This window comes from Ursus maritimus, unplaced genomic scaffold, assembly GCF_017311325.1.
Source record: "Ursus maritimus isolate PB19 unplaced genomic scaffold, ASM1731132v1 scaffold_14, whole genome shotgun sequence".
Lineage (NCBI taxonomy): Eukaryota > Metazoa > Chordata > Mammalia > Carnivora > Ursidae > Ursus > Ursus maritimus.
In genome coordinates, this window is record NW_024423786.1 from 37,131,401 (window position 1) to 37,151,210 (window position 19,810).

Genomic DNA, 19,810 nt, shown 5'->3' on the forward strand with positions numbered 1-19,810 from the left:
GGCCTCTGCTGCCCATGGGCCTGTGGAGGGGCTGCAGCTCTGGCCCCACCCTTGTGGCCCCTTTCCCGCCTCATCTCTGCCCTGTCCCCAGCTCCCCGCTCCCTCATCCCCATTCCTCCCCTTTCCCCACAGTGCCCCCTACCCTCCCCTCCTCCCCAGGAACCCCACATGCTCTTCCCTAAAAGAGGACTTGCCCCACCCAGCTTTCAGGCCAAGCTTCAGACCCTATTGACCTTCCCCTCCCCCAAAGAGACAGTGACACTGGCATCCTGATATGTGGTCAGCCCCTGCAGCCAGCGGGTTCGACCTCTCTCAGAAGGAAGGGGCCCTGCCCACTCTCACAGCCCATCCCCTCTCCCCTTGACCTCGGGCTGCCACTTCAGAGCCTGGGCCGCCCCAGCGTGGACCTGCCCTCCCTTCGGGAGACTCTGTCCAGGACGTTGGGGACTGCGGCACCCAGAGGTCACCAGGGGCCGATTCCTCCATTCGGACACCTTTGTTCTTCTCCCGCCTTTGTCCCTGGCCCCTGTCCTCGCGGCCAGCCCGCCAGCCCTTAGCCCGCGCCTGGCGGCCCGCCTCTCCCGCCCATTCCCCTTCGTGGCCTTTGCCCACCCACCCAAGTGCCAGAGCGGCGGAGGACGGGTGGGGCCCCCTGCCCACCGCGCCGCCCCAGCCCCCAGCCCGCTGCCCGCCCGCAGCCCTGCCTGTCACCCGGCTCCCTCTCCAGCCCACGCCCCTCGCCGTGCGGCCCCTCGAACAATCTCTCCCCTCCGTCCCCTCCCCACTTCCTCTCCCTTCGGCGCCGGCCCTTCAGTCCCGGGAGTCAGGCGCGATCTCCCTGCGTTCCCCCCCCTCCTGTCTCCTCCCTCGCCCTCTCTCTTCTCTCTTCCCCTCCAGCCTCCGCTCCTTCCCGCTCACTCACCCTCTCCCTCTCCCGCTGCCCCCCTCTCTCTCCCCCACCTCTTTGTTTCAGCGGAGAACTGGCTCCTCGGGACAGTTCCCACACTGCAGTGCCTCTGGTGCGGAGACAGCGCCACCGAGGTGAGCGGGGAGCCGGGACGCCTGCGGGCGCGGCCGCTGGAGCCCTGGGGGGCGGGCAGGTGGGGACAGGGGGCAGTCCGGCGCGGCGCCTCCTGGCCTGGGGCAGCAGGCACAGCAGTCACAGTGCCCGATGCCCCGGCGGTCAGCAGGAGCCGAGGGCAGAGGGGCAGCCAGTTGGCCGCCGGGGGGCAAAGCTGCCTGGTGCTTGGCTTCTGCGGGTGGTCTTGGGCTGACGGGGACCCTGGGGTGGGGGGGAGCCTAACTGGGTGGGCGGGGGCTGGGCTGCCCGGAATAGCCACACCTGAAGGTTTGAGTGTATGCCCAGTCCTGGAGTCCAGGGCTCTGAACCCTGCCTCTGGCAGGGCTGTGGCTGCGAGGTTGCCGGGTGGCAGCAGTGGCGCTGTCCACAGGGCTATGACCCCTAAGTGCCTGTCCCTGCTGGGGTTTGGGTTGCTGGTCAGGGATGTGCTGGGCTGCTCCCACTGCCCAGGTGGGGAGGGTGCGGGCAGAGAAGGAGAGAACTGCCTCCCCCCACCACCACCACCTCCCGCCACAGGCTGGCTGTTTTTGCCCCCAGCTCCTGACCACGGGACCCACAGAGCCACATGTGGGGAGGGGCACTTCTCCCTTCGCTAGGGGTCTCTGACCAGCTCCCACAAAATAGGATCCCCAGGACAGCTTTACCCACAGTAGCGAGCAGTAGGGATTCAGGCCAGAGCCCAGTTGCTCCCTTGGTCGGCTTCCCGAGCTGGACAGGGAAGAAAGTGGGGGGGGGGGACAGGGGAGGAAGAGAACAGGTGGAGACAGAGCCCTGGGGTTCTGAGGGCTACAAGTGCAGTTATTAGAGATGATCCAAGGCTACCAGGAGATCCAGAGACCCCGAAGCTGGGCAGGTGGGTGGGAGTGGATGGAAGGGGCAGAAGCCAGTGCCAGGGCCCCGCCCCCTTCTCAGCTGAAGCTGGGGGCGGAGAGGTAGGGCTGCCTGGGGACAGAGCGCACTGCTCACACTTTTCTAGAGAAGCAAGCAGGGTGGCTCTCCCGGCTGCCAGAGGAGGGGCAGGAAAGGTTGGGAGAATGGAGAGCCCAGGGGGGAGCTCCCCAGTGGGGTGCATCTCGGGGGTATAGCCTCTGGCAATCTGGCCAGGGCAGGGCCAGGTCCTAGAGCTCTGTGAACCCCCAGGCAGCCATCCGTGTACAAGGTCATAGCAGGTAGTGACCCATAAGGCAGAGCTGTCGGGGGCATTTGTCGCCCTAGGACTGGTCAGATGGGGCACTTGTTTCTGGGGCCCAACTTCCCTCACCCTCTTCCCTAACAGCGTCCTCAACCAAGCAGGCAACAACCCCAGATGGACCGACTTGTACAGAGAGGTGGAAAGAGAGCTCCGGGCATCACATCTAAAGGCCCCGGGGGGGGGGGGTTGCCACAGCCCAACCCATCCAGGCCCAAGGGCAGCCTGAGCAAGTGGGAAAAGATAAGCCTCAGGACTGGCCCCAGTGACTCCCCGGGAGTGGTTGACCCCCAGACATCCGTGTCTCAGGGAAAAAGGCCAGCCCTCTTGGCCTGGCCTCAGCTCAGCACAGCTCCGTGACCCCGCTCTCATGCAGCAGCCTGCCTAAGCCATTGGCTACACCCTGGGTGGTGTGTCAGTATCCCCCCAGCCCTACACAGTCCCTCTTCTCTCCTAGCACACCCCAGAGTCTCTCACTCTGCTAGGGATTCCTAGCCTGCAGTCAAGCCAGCTCTCCCCCACCCCAGTCTGGGCCTCATCGTGTCCCTCACACATGATCCAGATCCAGAGGTATCAGGCTGCCTGTCTTTTTTTTTCCTGAGACAGGAGGTGGCTCTCTCCCAGGGTGGGTCAGCTTACCCTAACTCTAGCTGACACCACCCCTCCACATTGGTTCTGTGACCTCTCGGGGCACTGTGCACAGCAGCAGCCATTTAAAACTCGAAGACCACCCCTTGCAAGTGCTAGTCCGTGCCAGTGGGCCTCAGTCAGTGAGCACCAAGGCCTTACTGGCTCTAACCCAGGCCCTGCCTGGAAGAAGGGGGCCTCCCTGCATGGAGACTCCGTGAGCTCCTCCTTGGAAGAGGCCAGTACCTCTCCCTTCTTTGCCTCCCTCCCGGAGCACCCCCACTTCCACAGAGATTTCCTACTGAGATCCATATACTGCTGACCCCTCCCCAGAGGGGTGAGCAGGACAGGATTTTGTCCCCATTAGACAGAAGAGTAAAGCAAGACCTGGAGAAAGGAAGGTGGCAAGGCCAAGATCTAGGGCCCGACTCCCACTGCAGGGCTCTTCCAGGTCTTTTAGCTGCTCTCCTTGTGAGAGCCCACCTGAGGGCAGGGTGCCTGTGCTCACCAAAGCACCTGCTGCTTGCCCAGGTGGGAAGCCTGGGAATAGCCTGCGGATACACGAAAACCCCGAAGGCACTGAGAGGGCTGTCTGAGCCAGGGCTTCTAGCCTTGTTTCCAAAGTGGACACCTAAAGGGTTGCCTGGACTGGCCGAAGGCTGCTGGGGTGAGGCTGCAGAGGGGCAAGCAGAGGAGAGCTGGGAGGGGTCCCCCAGCCTAGTGATGCACCTCTCTCTCACATGTGGCCCCTCCTCTACCTCCTGGCATGTCACCCTGGCATCCCCCATCCCTGCAGTAAAGAAGCCCTTACGGCCTCCTTGTCCAACTTGCTTCCCAGTATCTCCAGTAGGCTGACCACACCAAACTGCGTGTCCTCACCTGGGGGCGGGGTGGAGCACGGCTCAGATGCCGGCTCAGGAGCTGGCTGCGGGGTGGGCTGGACACACACATGCTCGCACGCATCCCCATGCACACATACACAGCTGCAGACACACACCTCTGTGCAGAAGCCCATCACCCAACTGCACGTGATTTTCTACCAAATCATACATGCAATGGAACTGTGAAATCTAAGCCGAAAAGGGACCGGCAAATCTGTTTTATGGTTCCCAGAGAGGCCAAGCGTGGTCATGTCACCATTCCCAAGCCCTTGAGGGGCAGCAGGGAGGCAAGAGTGGATCCCTAACTCTGGCTGAGCTCTCTCTGGAGCCCAGGGTCTCTGAGTCCCACAGGGGGGACAAGCAGGTCCCAGCCAGGCTCTCCTTCCGGTTCTGTGGCAGACTGGCTGGGCAGCCCCAGACAAGCCACCTCCCCTCTCTAGTTCTCCAGCTATAAAATAGGGACTTGGAGTAGCCGATACCTAAGGGCTGTCCAGGCCCACTGCCCGGCTCTTCTTAGTTCATGCCAAGTACAGAGAACGGAAGGGCCTGTAAAGGTGGCAGCAGTGAGGTGGAGCTGGGCACCCTGCATGACAAAAGCCTCCAGATGGGCCAGGGAAAGCTTCAGGGAATGGAAATGAGGTGGGTGCCAGGGCAAGAGGAACCTGAGCCAGGAAAGACAGAAGCCAAGAGCCACAGGATGGGAGCATTTATTATGACCCATAATTGAAATTTATGGCGCAAATAATAAGTCCTATCGAACACTCACCATGCAGCGTTTATCTCATATTTTCATCTAGATTGAGGCCAAATATATCTGTTCTCATCTTGGGGATACCAAATGAGCAAAGCTGATGGGTTAGGCCCAATCCAGACCCTGGCCTCCCAGCCCCCACAAACACAGGCATAGGGCAAGGGCCAAGGGGGTACAGGGGTACCCTCTGGCAAGACCTCATCCACACCCAAACCCCTCAGCAGTCATGCAAGTGGCCCACTACACAAGCAGCTGCACGTCCCCTACCCCTGGCCACCCATGTGTATGCTCACATGCCACCACACACACACACACACACACACACACACACACACACACACACTGTGGACAGGGCCGACAAGTACTCTGCCACAGGTCCTGCCCCTCTGTCCTGCTCTTGCCTGGAACTTGACACCCAGCGCTCACGCTCATGCTCCCAAGGGCAAGGATTGAAACAGGGAGGCTGTCAGAGGAGCAGCGGGGCATGGAAGGACCATACCCCCTAGACTATGACCCTGCCGTCAGCGGAAACTCCATGCCGGCACAGAAGGAAAGGAAGCCGTGCCCTGCATCACACAGGGGTGCAAACTCCCCTCTTCCCTAAACCTCCCTGACCTCCAGAGCCTGGCTCACGTGACTCGCCTCACCTTGTCCTCGGGTCATGAACCTTCTGCAGGCTGGGCTGTCCAGAGTCCAAGTGGGTAAGGGAGACTTTCCAGGGGGAGGGTGTGCCAGCCCTGACCCAGAGCCTCTCACACCCTGAGAGAGGAGGGGACAGCTGGAGCAGAGGAGGGGGCCAGCAGGAGCAGCCCCAGGCCTCGCTGTTCTCTATGGCTTTTTATTCCTATGTGATTTTACTGCTCACTCATATAGGGATTGGAGCCGTGGCGTACGGCGGGGGCGGCCAACGGAGGGCTCGGATCCTGAGCAAGGGGGCCCAGAGAGAGGTAGGACGGCAGCCCTGCCTTCCCCCGGCACAGGCTGCTAGCCTAGCTGAGGAAACCTTTCCTCTATTGCTCTCTTCCCCACTGACCTCTTCCCTGGCCAACTGTAACAGGGGGGTGGGCAGGTGGCTGCTAGACCCCATCAGTACTCTGACCCATCATCTCAGCGCTGGAGACTCCCCACTGCAAGGCTGCCACCGGGAACTGCCCTGTCCCAAAGAAGCAGCTCAGAAACTGGGATGTTCAGCCTGAGAAAATGGGCCTGACACAAGGAAACAAGGTCCAGAATCCTGTGTGGCTGGGAATAGCCTGCGGATACACAAAGGGCAGCTCAACCAACAGTGTCATCTGTCCCTAAGGGCGGTGCAAATACAGAAGGCGAGGACAGCTTTCGTGGCTAGTGGGCTTGCAGCCAGCAAGGTATGCAGCAGAGCCTGGAGACTGCAACAGGGATGCCACAGGGGAGTCGCAGTTGGACAGGTGGCCCGAAGACCCACAGACCGTAGTCCTTCGGCCTGTCCTCCCAAGGGTCTCTGCTTGCCCACACTGAGTGTGTCAGGAGCCAGGCTCAACCTTCCTTGGCCCGTTTCAGTGAAACAAGCGCTGAGCGTGCCCTGCAGAGAGGGGAATGGGGAACCCCTGTAGCGTCCCAGAGCTGGGGCTGCAGCCTGACCCCACTCCCTTTCCCTGCAGCTCTGAGTCCTTGCCCTAAGGGAAAACACACGGAGAACCTATAGCGTAGTTCTTTTTATTTGCAGTCCTTCTCACTTCACCCCACGGAAAAGACACTCAAGAGCTCGGCAGAGGGGCTGCCCAGTGTGGGGGGAGAAGACCAGGAACAGCAAACAGGCCAAAGCGCCCATCCCAGTCCTCAGGGTTAGCTGCTGTCACGGCAGGAAGGAGGGAGAGGAGAGAGCCCCCATCTGCCAGTCTAGCTGGGGGAACGAACACAGAGCAGAGGCCCTGGGTATGAGGTGTCAGGGTCAACCAAGCAGCCAGGGCCAGGGAGAGAAGGGGCCCTCAGGCCTGGTGAGGCCTTGGGGACCAACCCTGGTCTGCCCCAGGATGCCACCCTGTAGGTCTCCTCTGTACTCCTCAAACACGACCCACGCCATCACCGCGGCCGCAGGAACAGGAGATGCGCATCCATGACGTTGGTGCCAGTCAGACCCATGCGCAGCAGGTGCGCCCCGCTGCGGAAGCAGCGGAAGAAGGTATGTGAGTCATTGCGGGACAGGAAGCTGGCCACGTCCAGGCCCTCAGCGGCAGCCTGGCTGGCAAGCTCAGGCATGACCCAGGCCCCGGCTGCCTCTGTGGGCCCATCCTGCCCATCGGTGCCACCACTCAAAAACAGCACATCTACAGGCCCTGGCGGCCATCGTCCCAGCTCTGCTCCAACACGCAGAGCCAGTTCCTGGTTCCGGCCACCCTTTCCTGAGCCCTGCAATTGTACGGTGGGCTCGCCACCAGCCAGCAGGCAGACGGGGCCCCTAGCCCCCACCACGGCCTCCAGGGCCTCCTTGAGCTGCAGGTCTGGGAGCTGAAGCTCAGCTGCCACTTCCTGGAGTCGCTCCTCTTCCTCCAGGGAGGCTCCAGTCCCAGGCGGGGTGAGGTGGGCTCCAGCCACTTGGGCAAGCAACCCGTAGAACCGGGCCACGCTCTTCACATCGCCCTGTATAGCTGCGCTCAGCACCACGGCCCGGTATCCCAGCGCCTCAGCCTGCCGCTGGGCCTCAGCCAGTGCCAGCACGTTGGAGCCAATGATCACGTTGAGCACGTGACCACAGGTGTGCGGCCTGTGAGGGTCAGAGTCAGCCCGAGCCAGCACAGTCTTCACGGAACGCGGCAGGGCGGCGCGAAGGCCATAGCGATTGAGGATGTGTAGGCAATCTTGCACGTTATGGACACTGGCCACGGTGGGGCCGCTGGCGATCACCTCCACTGGGTCCCCCACCACGTCTGACAGAATCAGGCTCACCACCTGGGGAGGGGTCGCAGAGGCAAGGCTCAGTCCCTCCAGTTCCTCAGCCCAGAGCCATTGATCAAACTGCCATCCATCCCCTGCCATGCATCCACACAGGATCAGACTGCCCGGTGCATTTTCTCACCCTTTTCTAACCCCTCTCCAAGGGATTTGCAGAACATGTGGCCATTTGGACACCCCACCCCCATCCTCTCTGAGGCCCCGCCCAGCCAGCCCTGTGGACTCCCGCACTGGGCCCCTGCCAATCTGTATGCCGTTAGAGGCTTTCGTCTCCCTGGCACATGTGGGTCTGGCTCCACCAGCCCAGGGCTGCTTAGGGTAGCAGGGACCCACACACCTGGGCAGGGTAGGCGGCCTGAGCCAGCCCCCCACCCTTGAGCTGGGACAGGGCCTTCCGGATGGTGTTCAGCTCCTGGATGTTGGCTCCGCGGGCCGCCAGCAGCTTGGTGAGTGTCTGCTTTTCTTCCAGTGTCACGGGTGGAATAGGGGCGGGCAGCAAGGCTGAGCCCCCACCTGCAGAGACAGTGAAGAAGTTGGGCAGAGGGGATAAGACTGAAAGGAACCTCTCCACTTAAGAAAGCAGGCACGTAGTACCCACATTAGGGAAGGGGGTGCTGGAAAGGTGAGGTTAGGGTGCCCCCGTGTGGACATACAGTGAACGTGTATATAGTCACCACACCCTGAGGCTGTGCCCTGCCTTGGAGTAGCCCAGATTCCAGCAGGCACTGGAAGAACTATTCCTTAAGAGCTTGGAATAGGGGGTAGACCAGGAGGAGACAGCAAGACCAAGGACGGGCTCCATGGGAGCTAGAGAGGCCTGGGTTCTAGCCCCAGATCACATGGGCACAGACAGCAGCAACAGCAGGGACATTTAATTCCTGAGACACCCTGAGTTACAAGCTCCCTAGGCGCCCTCCCATAGTCACCAAACAAGGTCAGTCAGGGAAGGGCCCCACAGCTCTGAGGAGGCCAGATAACCTGCCCAGGGCAACCCAGAGGTGAGCCATCCAGGCTCCTTACTGCCTCCCTTGCTCGGTGACCCTGGGGACTCAGATCATCTCTCACAGACCTGATATTTGGAACCACCACCACTGCCCCCTAAACTGTCCTGAGCCAGTCTGGCACCCACACCTGAGATGAGTACAAGCAGCAGATCGTCAGCTGTGAGACCTTCGGCCAGCTGCCGGATGGCCAGTGCAGCCCGAAGTGCATCACGGTCTGGCAGGTTGTCCTCTGCACCCTCGAACACCTGGACACGGCTGTGTGGCTTCAGCAGCATCTCCCTGAAGAGAGAGACAGAACAGACAGCAAGAGATGGGGTGGGTTCCTTTCCTCCCACCTGATTTGTCAGCGGTACAGGTGACGAAGGCCACCCATCCCGGAGCCGGTCCAGACCCAGAAGAAAAGGGATGCTGGTGAGGGAGGGAGGCCTGAGCCAGCGTTGAGTTTGGGCCTAGCTTCCCCACCCAGGGGACAGTGGGCAGCAGCCCCCCCAAGGCTCCTTACTGCTTGCCAGCATGCTCCATGGCAGCACGAATCCCCTTGGGCACGCTGATCACACCCTGCACGAGATGCTGGCCCAGGAGCTCCTCGGCTGCCGCTGCCATGCCCAGCACGGCCTTGCCAAAGCCCACCAGGTAGAGGTTCTGCCGCAGCTGAAAGCTCCGGTCCCGCACCTTCAGCAGCCCGCTGCCGGGATCCAAGGACAGTGCCCGGTGCAGCATGGGGCCTGGAAGCACGGCACCCACAGTGCTCTGGAACAGCTGCTGCGCCTGCTCTGCCAGGGCCATGCCACTGGCCAGCCGGACCACTGGGCCCCCCGTGAAGAGCGGGCGCAAGGGGGCTCGGGCCATGCAGGGCAGACACTGCAAGACCGCAGCCATGCCCACTGCTCTCAGCACCATCTGGCATCCATGGCTGCCTAGGGGGAAGAAAGCACTAGTGAGCTGCTGCAAGCCCAGAGACGGACCCCCCACAGCCACCTGTCTGAGGGCTGGGGGCCGCTGGACCCCACCAGCGACTGCTGCAGTGGCCCAGCTGCCAGTCCAAGACTTTCTGAGGCCCTCAGCTGCCTGATCTCACTCCAGTTCTCAGAGCCCAAGCCTGCCACCTACCATGTCCTCCTCTTCTGCAGGCTATCCTCGGGCCCTCTGGATGCTCGGCCCCTGGGTCCAAAGGTCCTGTTAGCTGAGCCCTCCCCCTAGGCCACCCACTTTGGCCAAGGGTTAATTATTCACAGAGGGAGCAATTCCTATCAGTGGGCTCCTGCCCCACCCCTTTCCCACCCCCTGCACTTCTGAGGTTCATCCAGGGGCAACACCCCTTTCTGGCACTCCCTCCTTGCCTCTTTACCTCTTCTGTTCCCAAGAGGCTGCTGGCTGTCCCACCAACCGACCCCGAGCCTGATGATCTGCAGCCCGCTCTGTGTCATTAGCTCGTGGATCTAGGCTCGGGAGCCTGGGAAGGCTAGGTCTGTGTGGGGAGGCTGCAGGCTCACAGGAGCACTGACAGGCAGGCTCAGAGCACATCCTCAGGACACACCACCTGAGGAATCCCAGCACTCAAGCCCAGTCCAGCAAAAGTTTCAGGTTCAAATGAGAAGTAGCAGCAAAGACTGGCTCATGCTGGAAACTTAGGGAAGTCCCTAGACACCACACTGACACCATGTATTGTGGGGCCCAAGCTGCAGGACAGAAAAGGGCACCCTTCCACCTACTTGGCTGGCCAGACCCAGCCCTGCCAAGAACATGCCTTTCCCTCTGACATAACAAGTCTTGGGTCACACCACCCACAGGAGTGAGAGCCGAGTGTCTAGAGCAGGAGGCCAGACTCCCACAGCTGAGGCCAAATAGTCATTTTCCCCACTGGGCAAGGTAAAGGCTCAAGAAGCCTTGGGGTGAAGGTCAGGAGGCTGTAAAGGAGTTCAGGGACAAGGAAGCCCCAAAGAGATCACCTCTAAAAAAGGCATCTACTTTAACAATGCCCACCATAAATGCTGCCGGCTGATTGCAGCAGCAAGCATGGATAGAGCAGGGGAAGGAGTCTGGGAATCAGGCTCCAGCTCCACCACAGAGACAGCTCCTTTTCTTCCACTGGGCCTCAAGTGCAAAATGAGAGGTGGGATGAAAGTAAGACTAATGCTCTCCCCTTGACATCCTTGGCCTCTCTGAAGCTGCCCACTATTAACATAGAAAGCCTGAACCCCAAACACTTCATCCCACACTCAAAAAAACTAACAACGTGGAGCCCTCAGCCACTTAGCCAGCATGGTTCTCAGCTTTCCCATAAGACCAATGCTGCCCGACTCCAGCCCTGAAAGGGAACAGAGGGCACTGCCATGGGGACTTGGAAAATGGGCTCAGCTTTTGCCAGGAAGCCCCTGAGACTGGCCCACTGGGCTAGAAACCAAAAGCGACTTAGAATCTAGCAACACCTTGAGAGCCTGGGTGAACTTTGTACCTGTTTCCCAGACAGGCACAAGCCTAGAGGATCCTAGCCTTGCCAAGGTATACCGGGGCCCAGGGAGGTTGGCAGATGAGAATGGGGGGAGTCTTCAAGGCTAAGTTTGCCAGTTAAAATACAGGACGTCCAGTTAAATTTTAACTTCAGATAAACGAGTAATTTTTTAAAATAGAAGTATGTTCCATACAATATTTGAGACATACCTACCCTAAATAATTGTTGCTTATCTGAAATTCAAATTTAACTGGACGTCCTGTATTTTTATTTGCTAACCAGCCACTCTTTACCCAGGACACCCTCCTAAACTCCCAGGTGCTCCAGAACGAAACACGGAAACACCAAGAAGACCCTCCTTGACTCCGCCCCGCCACCAAGTGGGACTGGAGCCACTTCCGGCCTTCTCCTGCCTGCACATGCCCCGGAAGTAACGTCAGCCCTAAGCCTTTGCGAGGGAAGTGCCTGCCGCGTGATGTCCAGTGGTGACCCAAGAAATAAGTACCCGCTGCCACCTGGACCCGCCACTGGCCCGCCCAAAGACTACTCCCGTGGGCCTTCGCGCCGAGGACTTACGGCTCCACGACTCCGTGCCGCGGCTTCCGGTGCCGGAGGCCGGAAGTACTCGCGGGTGGGCGGAGCGGAATCCGGAAGTGTGGGGTGGAAGGGGTGGGGTTGGGGTACCCGCGCGAGCTGCGGCGGGAAGGAGTGCGGGGGTAGCAGGAGTGGGGACTGAGGGATTGGCTCCCCCCTGACTTCTGGGGTGCTTGGATGGAATCACCTTCGGCCCTCATCTCCGCAATGGGGACAGCAATCCCTGACTCACGGATTGCCGTAACTGTCCCCTCCTTTATCCCTAGGTTCCCATCAATCGGCACATACGTTCCTTGCGCCTGTTAGGTGCCCGGCACTGGACTGAGCAAGCGGGCGGAGAATTACTACTTCCCCACAACCCACCCCTTCTGGAGCCAGATTAAATCATCCTGGCTCTTCCCCACCGCTATAATCCCATAACAACTTTGTGTTCACCCCTCTCCGCCTCGGCCAACCTAGTAACAGCTCCGAGTCAGAAAGATCTATTCCGGGGCGCCTAGGTGGCACAGCGGTTAAGCGTCTGCCTTCGGCTCAGGGCGTGATCCCGGCGTTATGGGATCGAGCCCCACATCAGGCTCCTCCGCTGTGAGCCTGCTTCTTCCTCTCCCACTCCCCCTGCTTGTGTTCCCTCTCTCACTGGCTGTCTCTAACTCTGTCGAATAAATAAATAAAATCTTAAAAAAGAAAAAAAAAGAAAGAAAGATCTATTCCGTGATCCTTGAACACACAAAGTGTGTGTGTAAACAACGAATGACCCTGGGCCTCCCTTACTGTCTCCGCTCTCAGCCTGTGTCCACCCTTGAGCCCAACTTGATACCTTCCCCCATTAAAAAGACAAGTCCTGACCAGACTCTAAAGACACAAGAGTGCACTTTTTTTAACTGATGTTTTCTTGGGGAGAGAGGGACGGGAGTTACATCACAAATCACACAGCAGACTTTCTAAAACTCTTAAAACATATCCCCCCTGCCTTTTGCAATTGCCACATCTCTCCATATGGTGCTCTGCTCTCATGAACTCCTCCTACCTCCTTCCTAGTTGTTTGCCTGGGGTTTTCTTTCCCTTTATAATAGAGGACTTTTTTTTTTTTTTTTTTTTATTTTAAGAGATAGAGACAGCCAGCGAGAGAGGGAACTCAAGCAGGGGGAGTGGAAGAGGAAGAAGCAGGCTCATAGAGGAGGAGCCTGACGTGGGGCTCGATCCCATAATGCCGGGATCACGCCCTGAGCCGAAGGCAGATGCTTAACTGCTGTGCCACCCAGGCGTCCCTATAATAGAGGACTTTTTATTCCCTATCACTCTCTCCCAAACTTCTCCACTCCATCATCAAAATAAAGGCACCTTCAGGAGAATCTACTCTCTTTAGATGTGGGGAGATTGTAAATACTAAAAATTTCTGTTTTTCCCTGCTTATAGTAAGAAGTCTTTATCCATCGTGAATTTATTCACTCCTCCACCATTCAACAGACATTTCCTGACCTATGTGGGTCAAATGCGACAGCTACTGGGATGAATAAGAAGTGGTACTTTTAGTTGGGAATTTTACTCTGCTTTTGTAATGACAGTCCCACACTGCTGGAAGGAATGTGTATTTGAGGACCTCTTTCATTATTTACTGCCAGACACTCATGAACAGACACCATTTACTCTGCCAGTGCTGTTTGGTCAGACTGTAAGCAGGATTATACCCATTTTTGAAATCCCCCATTCCACCCCACAGCTACTCACAAGATGTATTTCACATCCAGGTTTTGATGCCCACTGGACTGTGAGTTCTTGGAAGGTGATGACTTGGTCTAATTCATATTTGCATCTCTACTGCCTTGCATGGGAGCAGGCACTAATAAAAGCTGGGACTGCTATTTTTTTTTCTTTTTTCCCCCAACTTTCTTTCCTTCTTCTTTTTTTTTTTTTTTTAATGAATTAACTAGAGAACAGTGAAGTACTCAGCTGCAAAGTGCTGCAGACCCAAGGTGGAAAGAATTTCACAAAAGGAAAGGATGGTGGTGATAGAAGTAGAAGCCTTTGGGGCACCTGCGTGGCTCAGCCGTTAAGCGTCTGCCTTCGGCTCAGGGCGTGATCCCGGTGTTCTGGGATCCAGCCCCACATCAGGCCTCTCCTCTGGGAGCCTGCTTCTTCCTCTCCCACTCCCCCTGCTTGTGTTCTCTCTCTCACTGCCTGTCTCTCTCTCTGTCAAATAAATAAATAAAATCTTAAAAAGAAGAAGAAGAAGAAGAAGAAGAAGAAGAAGAAGAAGAAGAAGAAGAGGAGGAAGAGGAAGAGGAAGAAGAAGAAGAAGGGGAGGAGGAGGAGGAGGGAGCTGCCGCCTTCATGAAGCAGTGGGATTTAAGTCTAAGAAAACAATTAGGCTCATGAGACTGCATACACATACCTTGAGAGTAGGCATGAATATGTCTGTCATCTTTTTTTATAATGTTAGCTATTTTATTTTTTCTAAGATTTTATTTCTTTATTTATTTGAGAGAGAGAGAGAGCATGAGCAGAGTGAGGGGCAGATAGCAGACTCCCTGCTGAGCGTGGAGCCCGATGCTGCGGAGCTCCATCCCAGGACCCTGAGATCATGACCAGAGGGGAAGCCAGATGCTTAACTGACTGAGCCACCCAGGCACCCCTGTCTATAGTCTTTTTAAGTGCACTTGGGCAATAAGTATCAATGTCAAAAATGTGATAGGCAACTTCAGTCCAAGGAAATAACTGGATGCGTAGACAAAGATGATGTAGGGGTGGCTCAGTCAGTTGAGCATCTGACTCTTGGCTTCGGCTCAGGTCATGATCTCATGGGTTGTGAGAACAAGCTCCGTGTAAGGAGCACGCTCTCTCTCTCTCTCTAAAAATAAATAGATCTTTTTAAAAAAATGATGTAGGGGAGGAAGAAACATTTTTCCTCTATTCTCTTAGGTTCAGTGGCTGAGGCCTTGGGACAAACTAAACTGACCGAAGACAGATTAACAGGGAAAAAAATGTTTATTTCATATGTATATGGGGGACCACACAGAAATGAAGTAAAAACCTCAAAGAAGCCATTAGGCCTGAGAGCTTATATACCATTTTTAACAAAGAGCAATACATTTGAGAGATGTCACAAGACAAAAGGAGTTCGAACTTCTCAGGGCAGTAAATTGTGGGAAAGTAAATATATGGGGGAAACTAATGGAAGATAAGGATCGCTATAGTAAGATTTGTTTGTACAGATTCATCTTGGCGTTGGCTCTCTATCTCCTGGTACAGGCAGGACTCCTTTCTCATGAGAAATTTATGTCCTGCTCTTAGGTAGGAAGGAGGAGGACAGGGAGCCTTTTCTGCATCTATTCTCGAATGCCTTCAACTCAAAATAAACTTTATGCCAAAGTGCCATATTTTGGGGTGGCATATTCTGATCCTCTTCAAATGGACATGAGATATTCAGCCCAGAGTTGTTAGGAGTATAAAGCAATAAAAAAACCCATTGATAAGAGTACTTACACAAATAAGTTATAGTACTTCTAAACAGACATTTAAAATGGTATTCTAATGTTACTAAGGCTTACATACATGTTACTTTTTGCAATGCTATTTTATGTTTTAAAAAAACTATTGAAAAGACCATTTAAGGGGTGCCTCGCTGGCTCAGTTGGTAGAGCTTATGACTTTTGATCTCGGGTTGTGAGTTCAAGCCCCACACTGGGTGTAGAGCTTACTTTTAAAAAAAATTTTTTAAAAGACCATTTAAGTAAAATATAAGCCTTCCCCACTCCCTCCTCCTCCTCCTCCTCCTCCTCCTCCTCCTCCTCCTTCTTCTTCTTCTTCTTCTTCTTCTTCTTCTTCTTCTTCAAGCAAGCCGAAGGAAAGAAGGCAATGTACTGGGATACATTACCCATACCCTATTGAGGGAGGGTTTACTGAATTTGTTCATTCAGATTAAACTTTAATTTAAATGTTACCATTTAGAGGAAAGGAGGAGGTCATTCCTGGGTGATGTGAGGTCATCAGTGACCAGGGGGAGGTGGCACCCATCTCCACTAACAGTGCTGAATCTCAGGAGTTCAACATGGATAAAGTACTTGGTCCCGATAACTCTGAAATCACCCTCCCACCCCTACACACAAGCTCAGGAGGGTCGCTGCGGTAGTGAACGGTGCAAATTCGGGAGAACAGTGCTCAGTCTTGGGTGTTCTGACTTGGAACTTTGCTATAAGTAAGTCCTGCTTGTCGAAGAAGCTGATTGCACATGACTACAGCCATTTGAGGTTTCAGATGCCTGAGGGGGTCTGGAGCGTTAGTGCATGCTGTCCATCCAGCAGAGCCAGCAGCCATCCCCCTAAATTATCTGCTCCTCTATCGACATTCACCCTGCTGTCCTCCAACCTCAAACCACCGTGGTCGTTACTAGCGCTGTTTACCGCCGAAGTCCAGTTCTCTCCCCCTCCAGGACTTCCTGGCCCCCTTGTGGTTGAGAAAGGTCATTCGACTAGTTCTGGCCAATGAGTAGCAAGTAGAAGTGGTATGATTAATTTCTGGGCAGTTAACTGCCCAAGCGAGGCCTTCCTGAGTATTTTTCCCTTGGACTTGGCAACTGACAACATTCAAGATCGTGGCTTCTTTGACATCCTAATACCTGAGTGACTGACTGATGGGAAGAGCCATCCTGCCAACCTACAAAGGGCAGGTATTTAAAGTGGAAGATAAACCTTTGATGTTTAAAGCCACTAAGATGTGTGGGTATGGGGGGGGACAAAGCCACTAAGATGTGGGGGTTTGTGTTACTGCACCATAACCTGATTAATCTGCTGGTTGATATGCACACTTTATCCTGTCGCAACTTGGATTCAGAAATCAGGACCTGCATCTTAGAATCTTGATTCGCTCTTGAGATCATATCATTTGGAAAATGTTGGTTCTCACCAGCACTCATCTTGCTAGACGCACCACGAGCTGCAGAACATCTCGCTGTGCCTTCACAAATTCGGGAGAGTCTTGCGCACTAGTCCATACCACAAGGCAGGAGCGCAAAGCAGAGAGCCACTGCCGTGAAGAGAAATTCTTTGCATCAGTCGTGGGTTTCTGCAGCAGGGCAGATTTTTATTCCATCAGTTCATGTGGTTTCTGGAGTCTTCCTCCTTTACTGCATTTTAATTGTGACTGGACAAAGATAAATGATAGCAAGAACTCAGGACCAGCAAGAAATGTAAGATTGATGTAGAACCAAAAATAGTGAATAGGAACCCATTCAGTCTTTTCTCCAGTCAGAGGCACTCAGTTTGGGGATTCGATCTGGAAAGTGTTGTGAATTATTACACTGCATCCATAAGAGAGCCTGTAAAATGTTCTGCCTCCTTAAAATCCACTGTGAAAATAAAGCAGTGATTTTTTAAAATTTATGTATGCAAAACCTGAGATAAGTCAGAGGCTCTGTCCTCAACTCCAAACTAGAGGCAGGGAGGCACTCCTCAGAGAGGCACACCTGGTGTCTCTGGCCTCCCTTCCACTTGTCCTTGACATCCTAGGCCCTTTCCTTAGCATTCAGCCCCTAATGCCTCACCGAGTTGGCACTGAGGGGTAGAAGAGCGCCCTTTTCAGGGTTTCCAGGGCCAGCTCTGCAGTGAGCTCTCAGGAGCCTCCCCTTCTACCCTCCACCCCTGCCCTTGTCTCTGCAGTGCTGGACACTTCTCCAAGGGCAGGCCCCAGGTGGGTGCTCTGGGAGATGCCCAGCTCCGATGTGAGGATGGGGTAGTGAAGGGCCACTCGGTGGGAGGGACAGGGTCAGGAGGCAGGGAGGGGAGGAGCTGGAGTTAGTGAAGGCTGTGGAACCCCTCACAGCTATTTTTCTTGGAAGGTGGGGTGGGGGATCCAAACAATATACCCGGAAGCAGCTCAGCTGTGAGCGATGAGGGGCTGCTAAAATCCACAGTAGGTTGAATGATCAGAAAGGGTTTTTAAGCCTCTTGAAACAGTTCCATAGGTTTAGAGGCAGAGGCCCTGGGGCTCTAGGCAGTCTAGGCTTATCTGGGAAGAACCCATCCCTTCCTTCCAGAACAAAAAGGCATTGTTTACCAACAATGGACTTTTTAAAATGTGAATGATTACCTACCCTTTGCCCTAGAAACAGAGCTGGAACGGTCCAGTCAGAAGCAGAGTGTGAATCCAGCCTCTAGGCTTCTTGGTTGTGTGACTCTGGGAAAGTTACTTAACCTCTCAGAACCTCCGTCTCCATCACTAAAATGGGGTTAAGAGCATTAAATAAACAAGTGTTTAAAGTGCAAGCAGGGAACACCTGGATGGCTCAGTTGGCTAAGCATCCGACTCTTGATCTCAGCTCAGGTCTTGATCTCAGGGGTCAGGAGTTCAGGCCCTGCGCTGGGCTTGGGGGCTCCATGCTGGGCGTGGTGCCTTCTTTAAAAAATAAGATTAAAATAAAGTGTATGTAAAAAAAAAAAGCCTCTAAGTTGTGGCCGGGCCAGCTTTGTGGGAGTGTGGCCTGTGCAATTCACACAGGGAACCAAAGTCATTGAAAGATTCCGCACTTAAATACTGAATATTGTTGAATATTCTACTGTTGCTGTCTTGCATTTCTTAATTTTTTGAGAAGGGGCCCATATTTGTATTTTGTAGTGGGCCCTGAAAATTATGTAGTCGGTCGTGCTATCGGGGGAAGATGCCCTCCTTTCAGATGCCCCTGGTCCTGAAGCTCAGGACCTCTCTGAAGAATTCCAGTAAGTGGCCACATGTTAGGAGTGCCAGCGCTCCACACTGGGGGGGGGGGGGGACAGANGCGACTTGCGCTTCCTGAGCAGTGCTGAGGCTGTCCTGAGAGCGTCGGAGCCCCCCTGCTAGTACAAGCACGTCCTGGCCACTTGGCCCAGGAGAGCTCTTTAAGCAGGAGACCTAGAAACCCTCGGCTGGGCTCCCTCAATAGTTGAGGGGCACACTTTGAGGTGGCCACAGGCTGATCCCTTGGGGAGCTGAACACTGCTCGTAATTCAGGCAGGGTACAAGCCACACGAATTATATGAAATCAGCCCGGGATTCCTTGGCCGGGGTGGGGGGGAATCAAATGTTCTAATCGTTCAAAATGCTTTTCAGTATATATTAATTTGATCAACAGAAGGAAAAAACAAAAAACCGGTAGAAAACATGTTTCAATGAAACCACTGCTGAGGTGCCTTTAATGCCACAGAAGAGGTTTACAACTGCCATATGACGTAAAATGTTACCTCCACTCATGGCCCTCATTGTTTCCTCTTGGTGGTCAGCGAGACGAAGCATTCATTCAGCCAATCAGCAATTTGTCAGGTACGAAGTAGTTCTCTGCGAACGGAGTGTGACAGCCGAAACGTGCTATACAGAGTCACCGTGGGTTGCAATTGTGTCCCAACATCCTGCTCTTCCTCTGTGGCGACTGTGCTCACACGCACGCACACACGCACGCACGCACACATACACGCACCCTTCCCAGAGAAGAGTCACCCAACTCTAGGTATTGTGAGGGCTGGTTTTCAGAAGTTGAGGGAGAGTAGAAAACACCACCCCCAAATCGTGCCACTTGGACATGTAGATTGTTTTGAGCCAAAGGCAAGGAAGACCCAGCCGACTAAGGAGAAGTGTCTAACCTCTCCCTGAAGAGCCTCAAAAATTCCGATAGGCGGCGGGTAACAGCTCTCTAGCTGTTACCCGAGATTACCGTTTACATAAGAAAGACTTACCTGCAGGGCATGGCAAACATTTGTTTACCAACCGTTTGCTTTTATCATCTTCTTGTGAATTGTCTTCCTCCCCCTTGAAGCCCCAGCCTCCTCCCCTTTACTCCTTAGCTCCAGACGGCATAGAAACCTCAAATGCCCGAGCACCTGGCTGGCTCAGTCGGGAAGAGCCTGAGCCTCCTGTTCCTGCGACGGTGAGTTTGAGCCCCACATGGGGTGTAGAGATTACCTTAAGTGAACAAATAAAAACTAAAAAACAGGGGTGCCTGGGTGGCACAGCGGGTAAGCGTCTGCCTTCGGCTCAGGGCGTGATCCCGGCGTTATGGGATCGAGCCCCACATCAGGCTCCTCCGCTAGGAGCCTGCTTCTTCCTCTCCCACTCCCCCTGCTTGTGTTCCCTCTCTCGCTGGCTGTCTCTATCTCTGTCAAATAAATAAATAAATTCTTAAAGAAAAAAAAAAACTAAAAAACAAAAACTCTCAGTTGTCTGACTCCCTGTAGGGGCCAAGGGCAGGCTGTCCAAAATGTGCCACTTTGACATAGTGCTTATTTTAAATAAAAGTTACTGAAGAGACAACCTACGCAGGAAGGACACTCAGACCCTCC

The 19,810-nt window shown here is 54.9% G+C and overlaps 1 protein-coding gene and 2 long non-coding RNA genes across 7 annotated transcripts; 1 reads left to right on the forward strand and 2 right to left on the reverse strand.

The window, feature by feature from the left end:
• Window positions 1-6,207: 6,207 nt before the first annotated feature.
• On the reverse strand, window positions 6,208-11,540 carry GLYCTK (glycerate kinase). Of its 4 annotated transcripts, none has more exons than XM_008703699.2 (5): window positions 11,490-11,540; window positions 8,964-9,378; window positions 8,589-8,740; window positions 7,795-7,970; window positions 6,208-7,454 (listed from the first exon to the last, which is right to left on the reverse strand). In XM_008703699.2, the coding sequence occupies exons 2-5, from the start codon at window positions 9,359-9,361 to the stop codon at window positions 6,588-6,590; spliced, it is 1,593 nt and encodes a 530-aa protein (XP_008701921.2). In that variant the 5' UTR covers window positions 9,362-9,378; window positions 11,490-11,540; the 3' UTR covers window positions 6,208-6,587. The 4 variants fall into 4 exon arrangements, with proteins under 4 accessions (XP_008701921.2, XP_008701920.2, XP_008701918.2 ...); XM_008703698.2 differs by having other exon boundaries at window positions 11,419-11,540; XM_008703696.2 differs by lacking the exon at window positions 11,490-11,540 and adding an exon at window positions 9,810-10,025.
• Window positions 11,541-16,084: 4,544 nt separating this feature from the next.
• Window positions 16,085-18,217, forward strand: LOC103674766. Its single transcript, XR_571707.1, has 2 exons — window positions 16,085-16,173; window positions 18,117-18,217. It is a non-coding gene; the product is annotated as an uncharacterized LOC103674766 (long non-coding RNA).
• Window positions 16,167-19,471, reverse strand: LOC103674765. Of its 2 annotated transcripts, none has more exons than XR_571705.2 (3): window positions 18,719-19,471; window positions 17,596-17,720; window positions 16,167-16,646 (listed from the first exon to the last, which is right to left on the reverse strand). It is a non-coding gene; the product is annotated as an uncharacterized LOC103674765 (long non-coding RNA). The 2 variants fall into 2 exon arrangements; XR_571706.2 differs by having other exon boundaries at window positions 16,167-16,851.
• Between the last annotated feature and the right edge of the window lie 339 nt (window positions 19,472-19,810).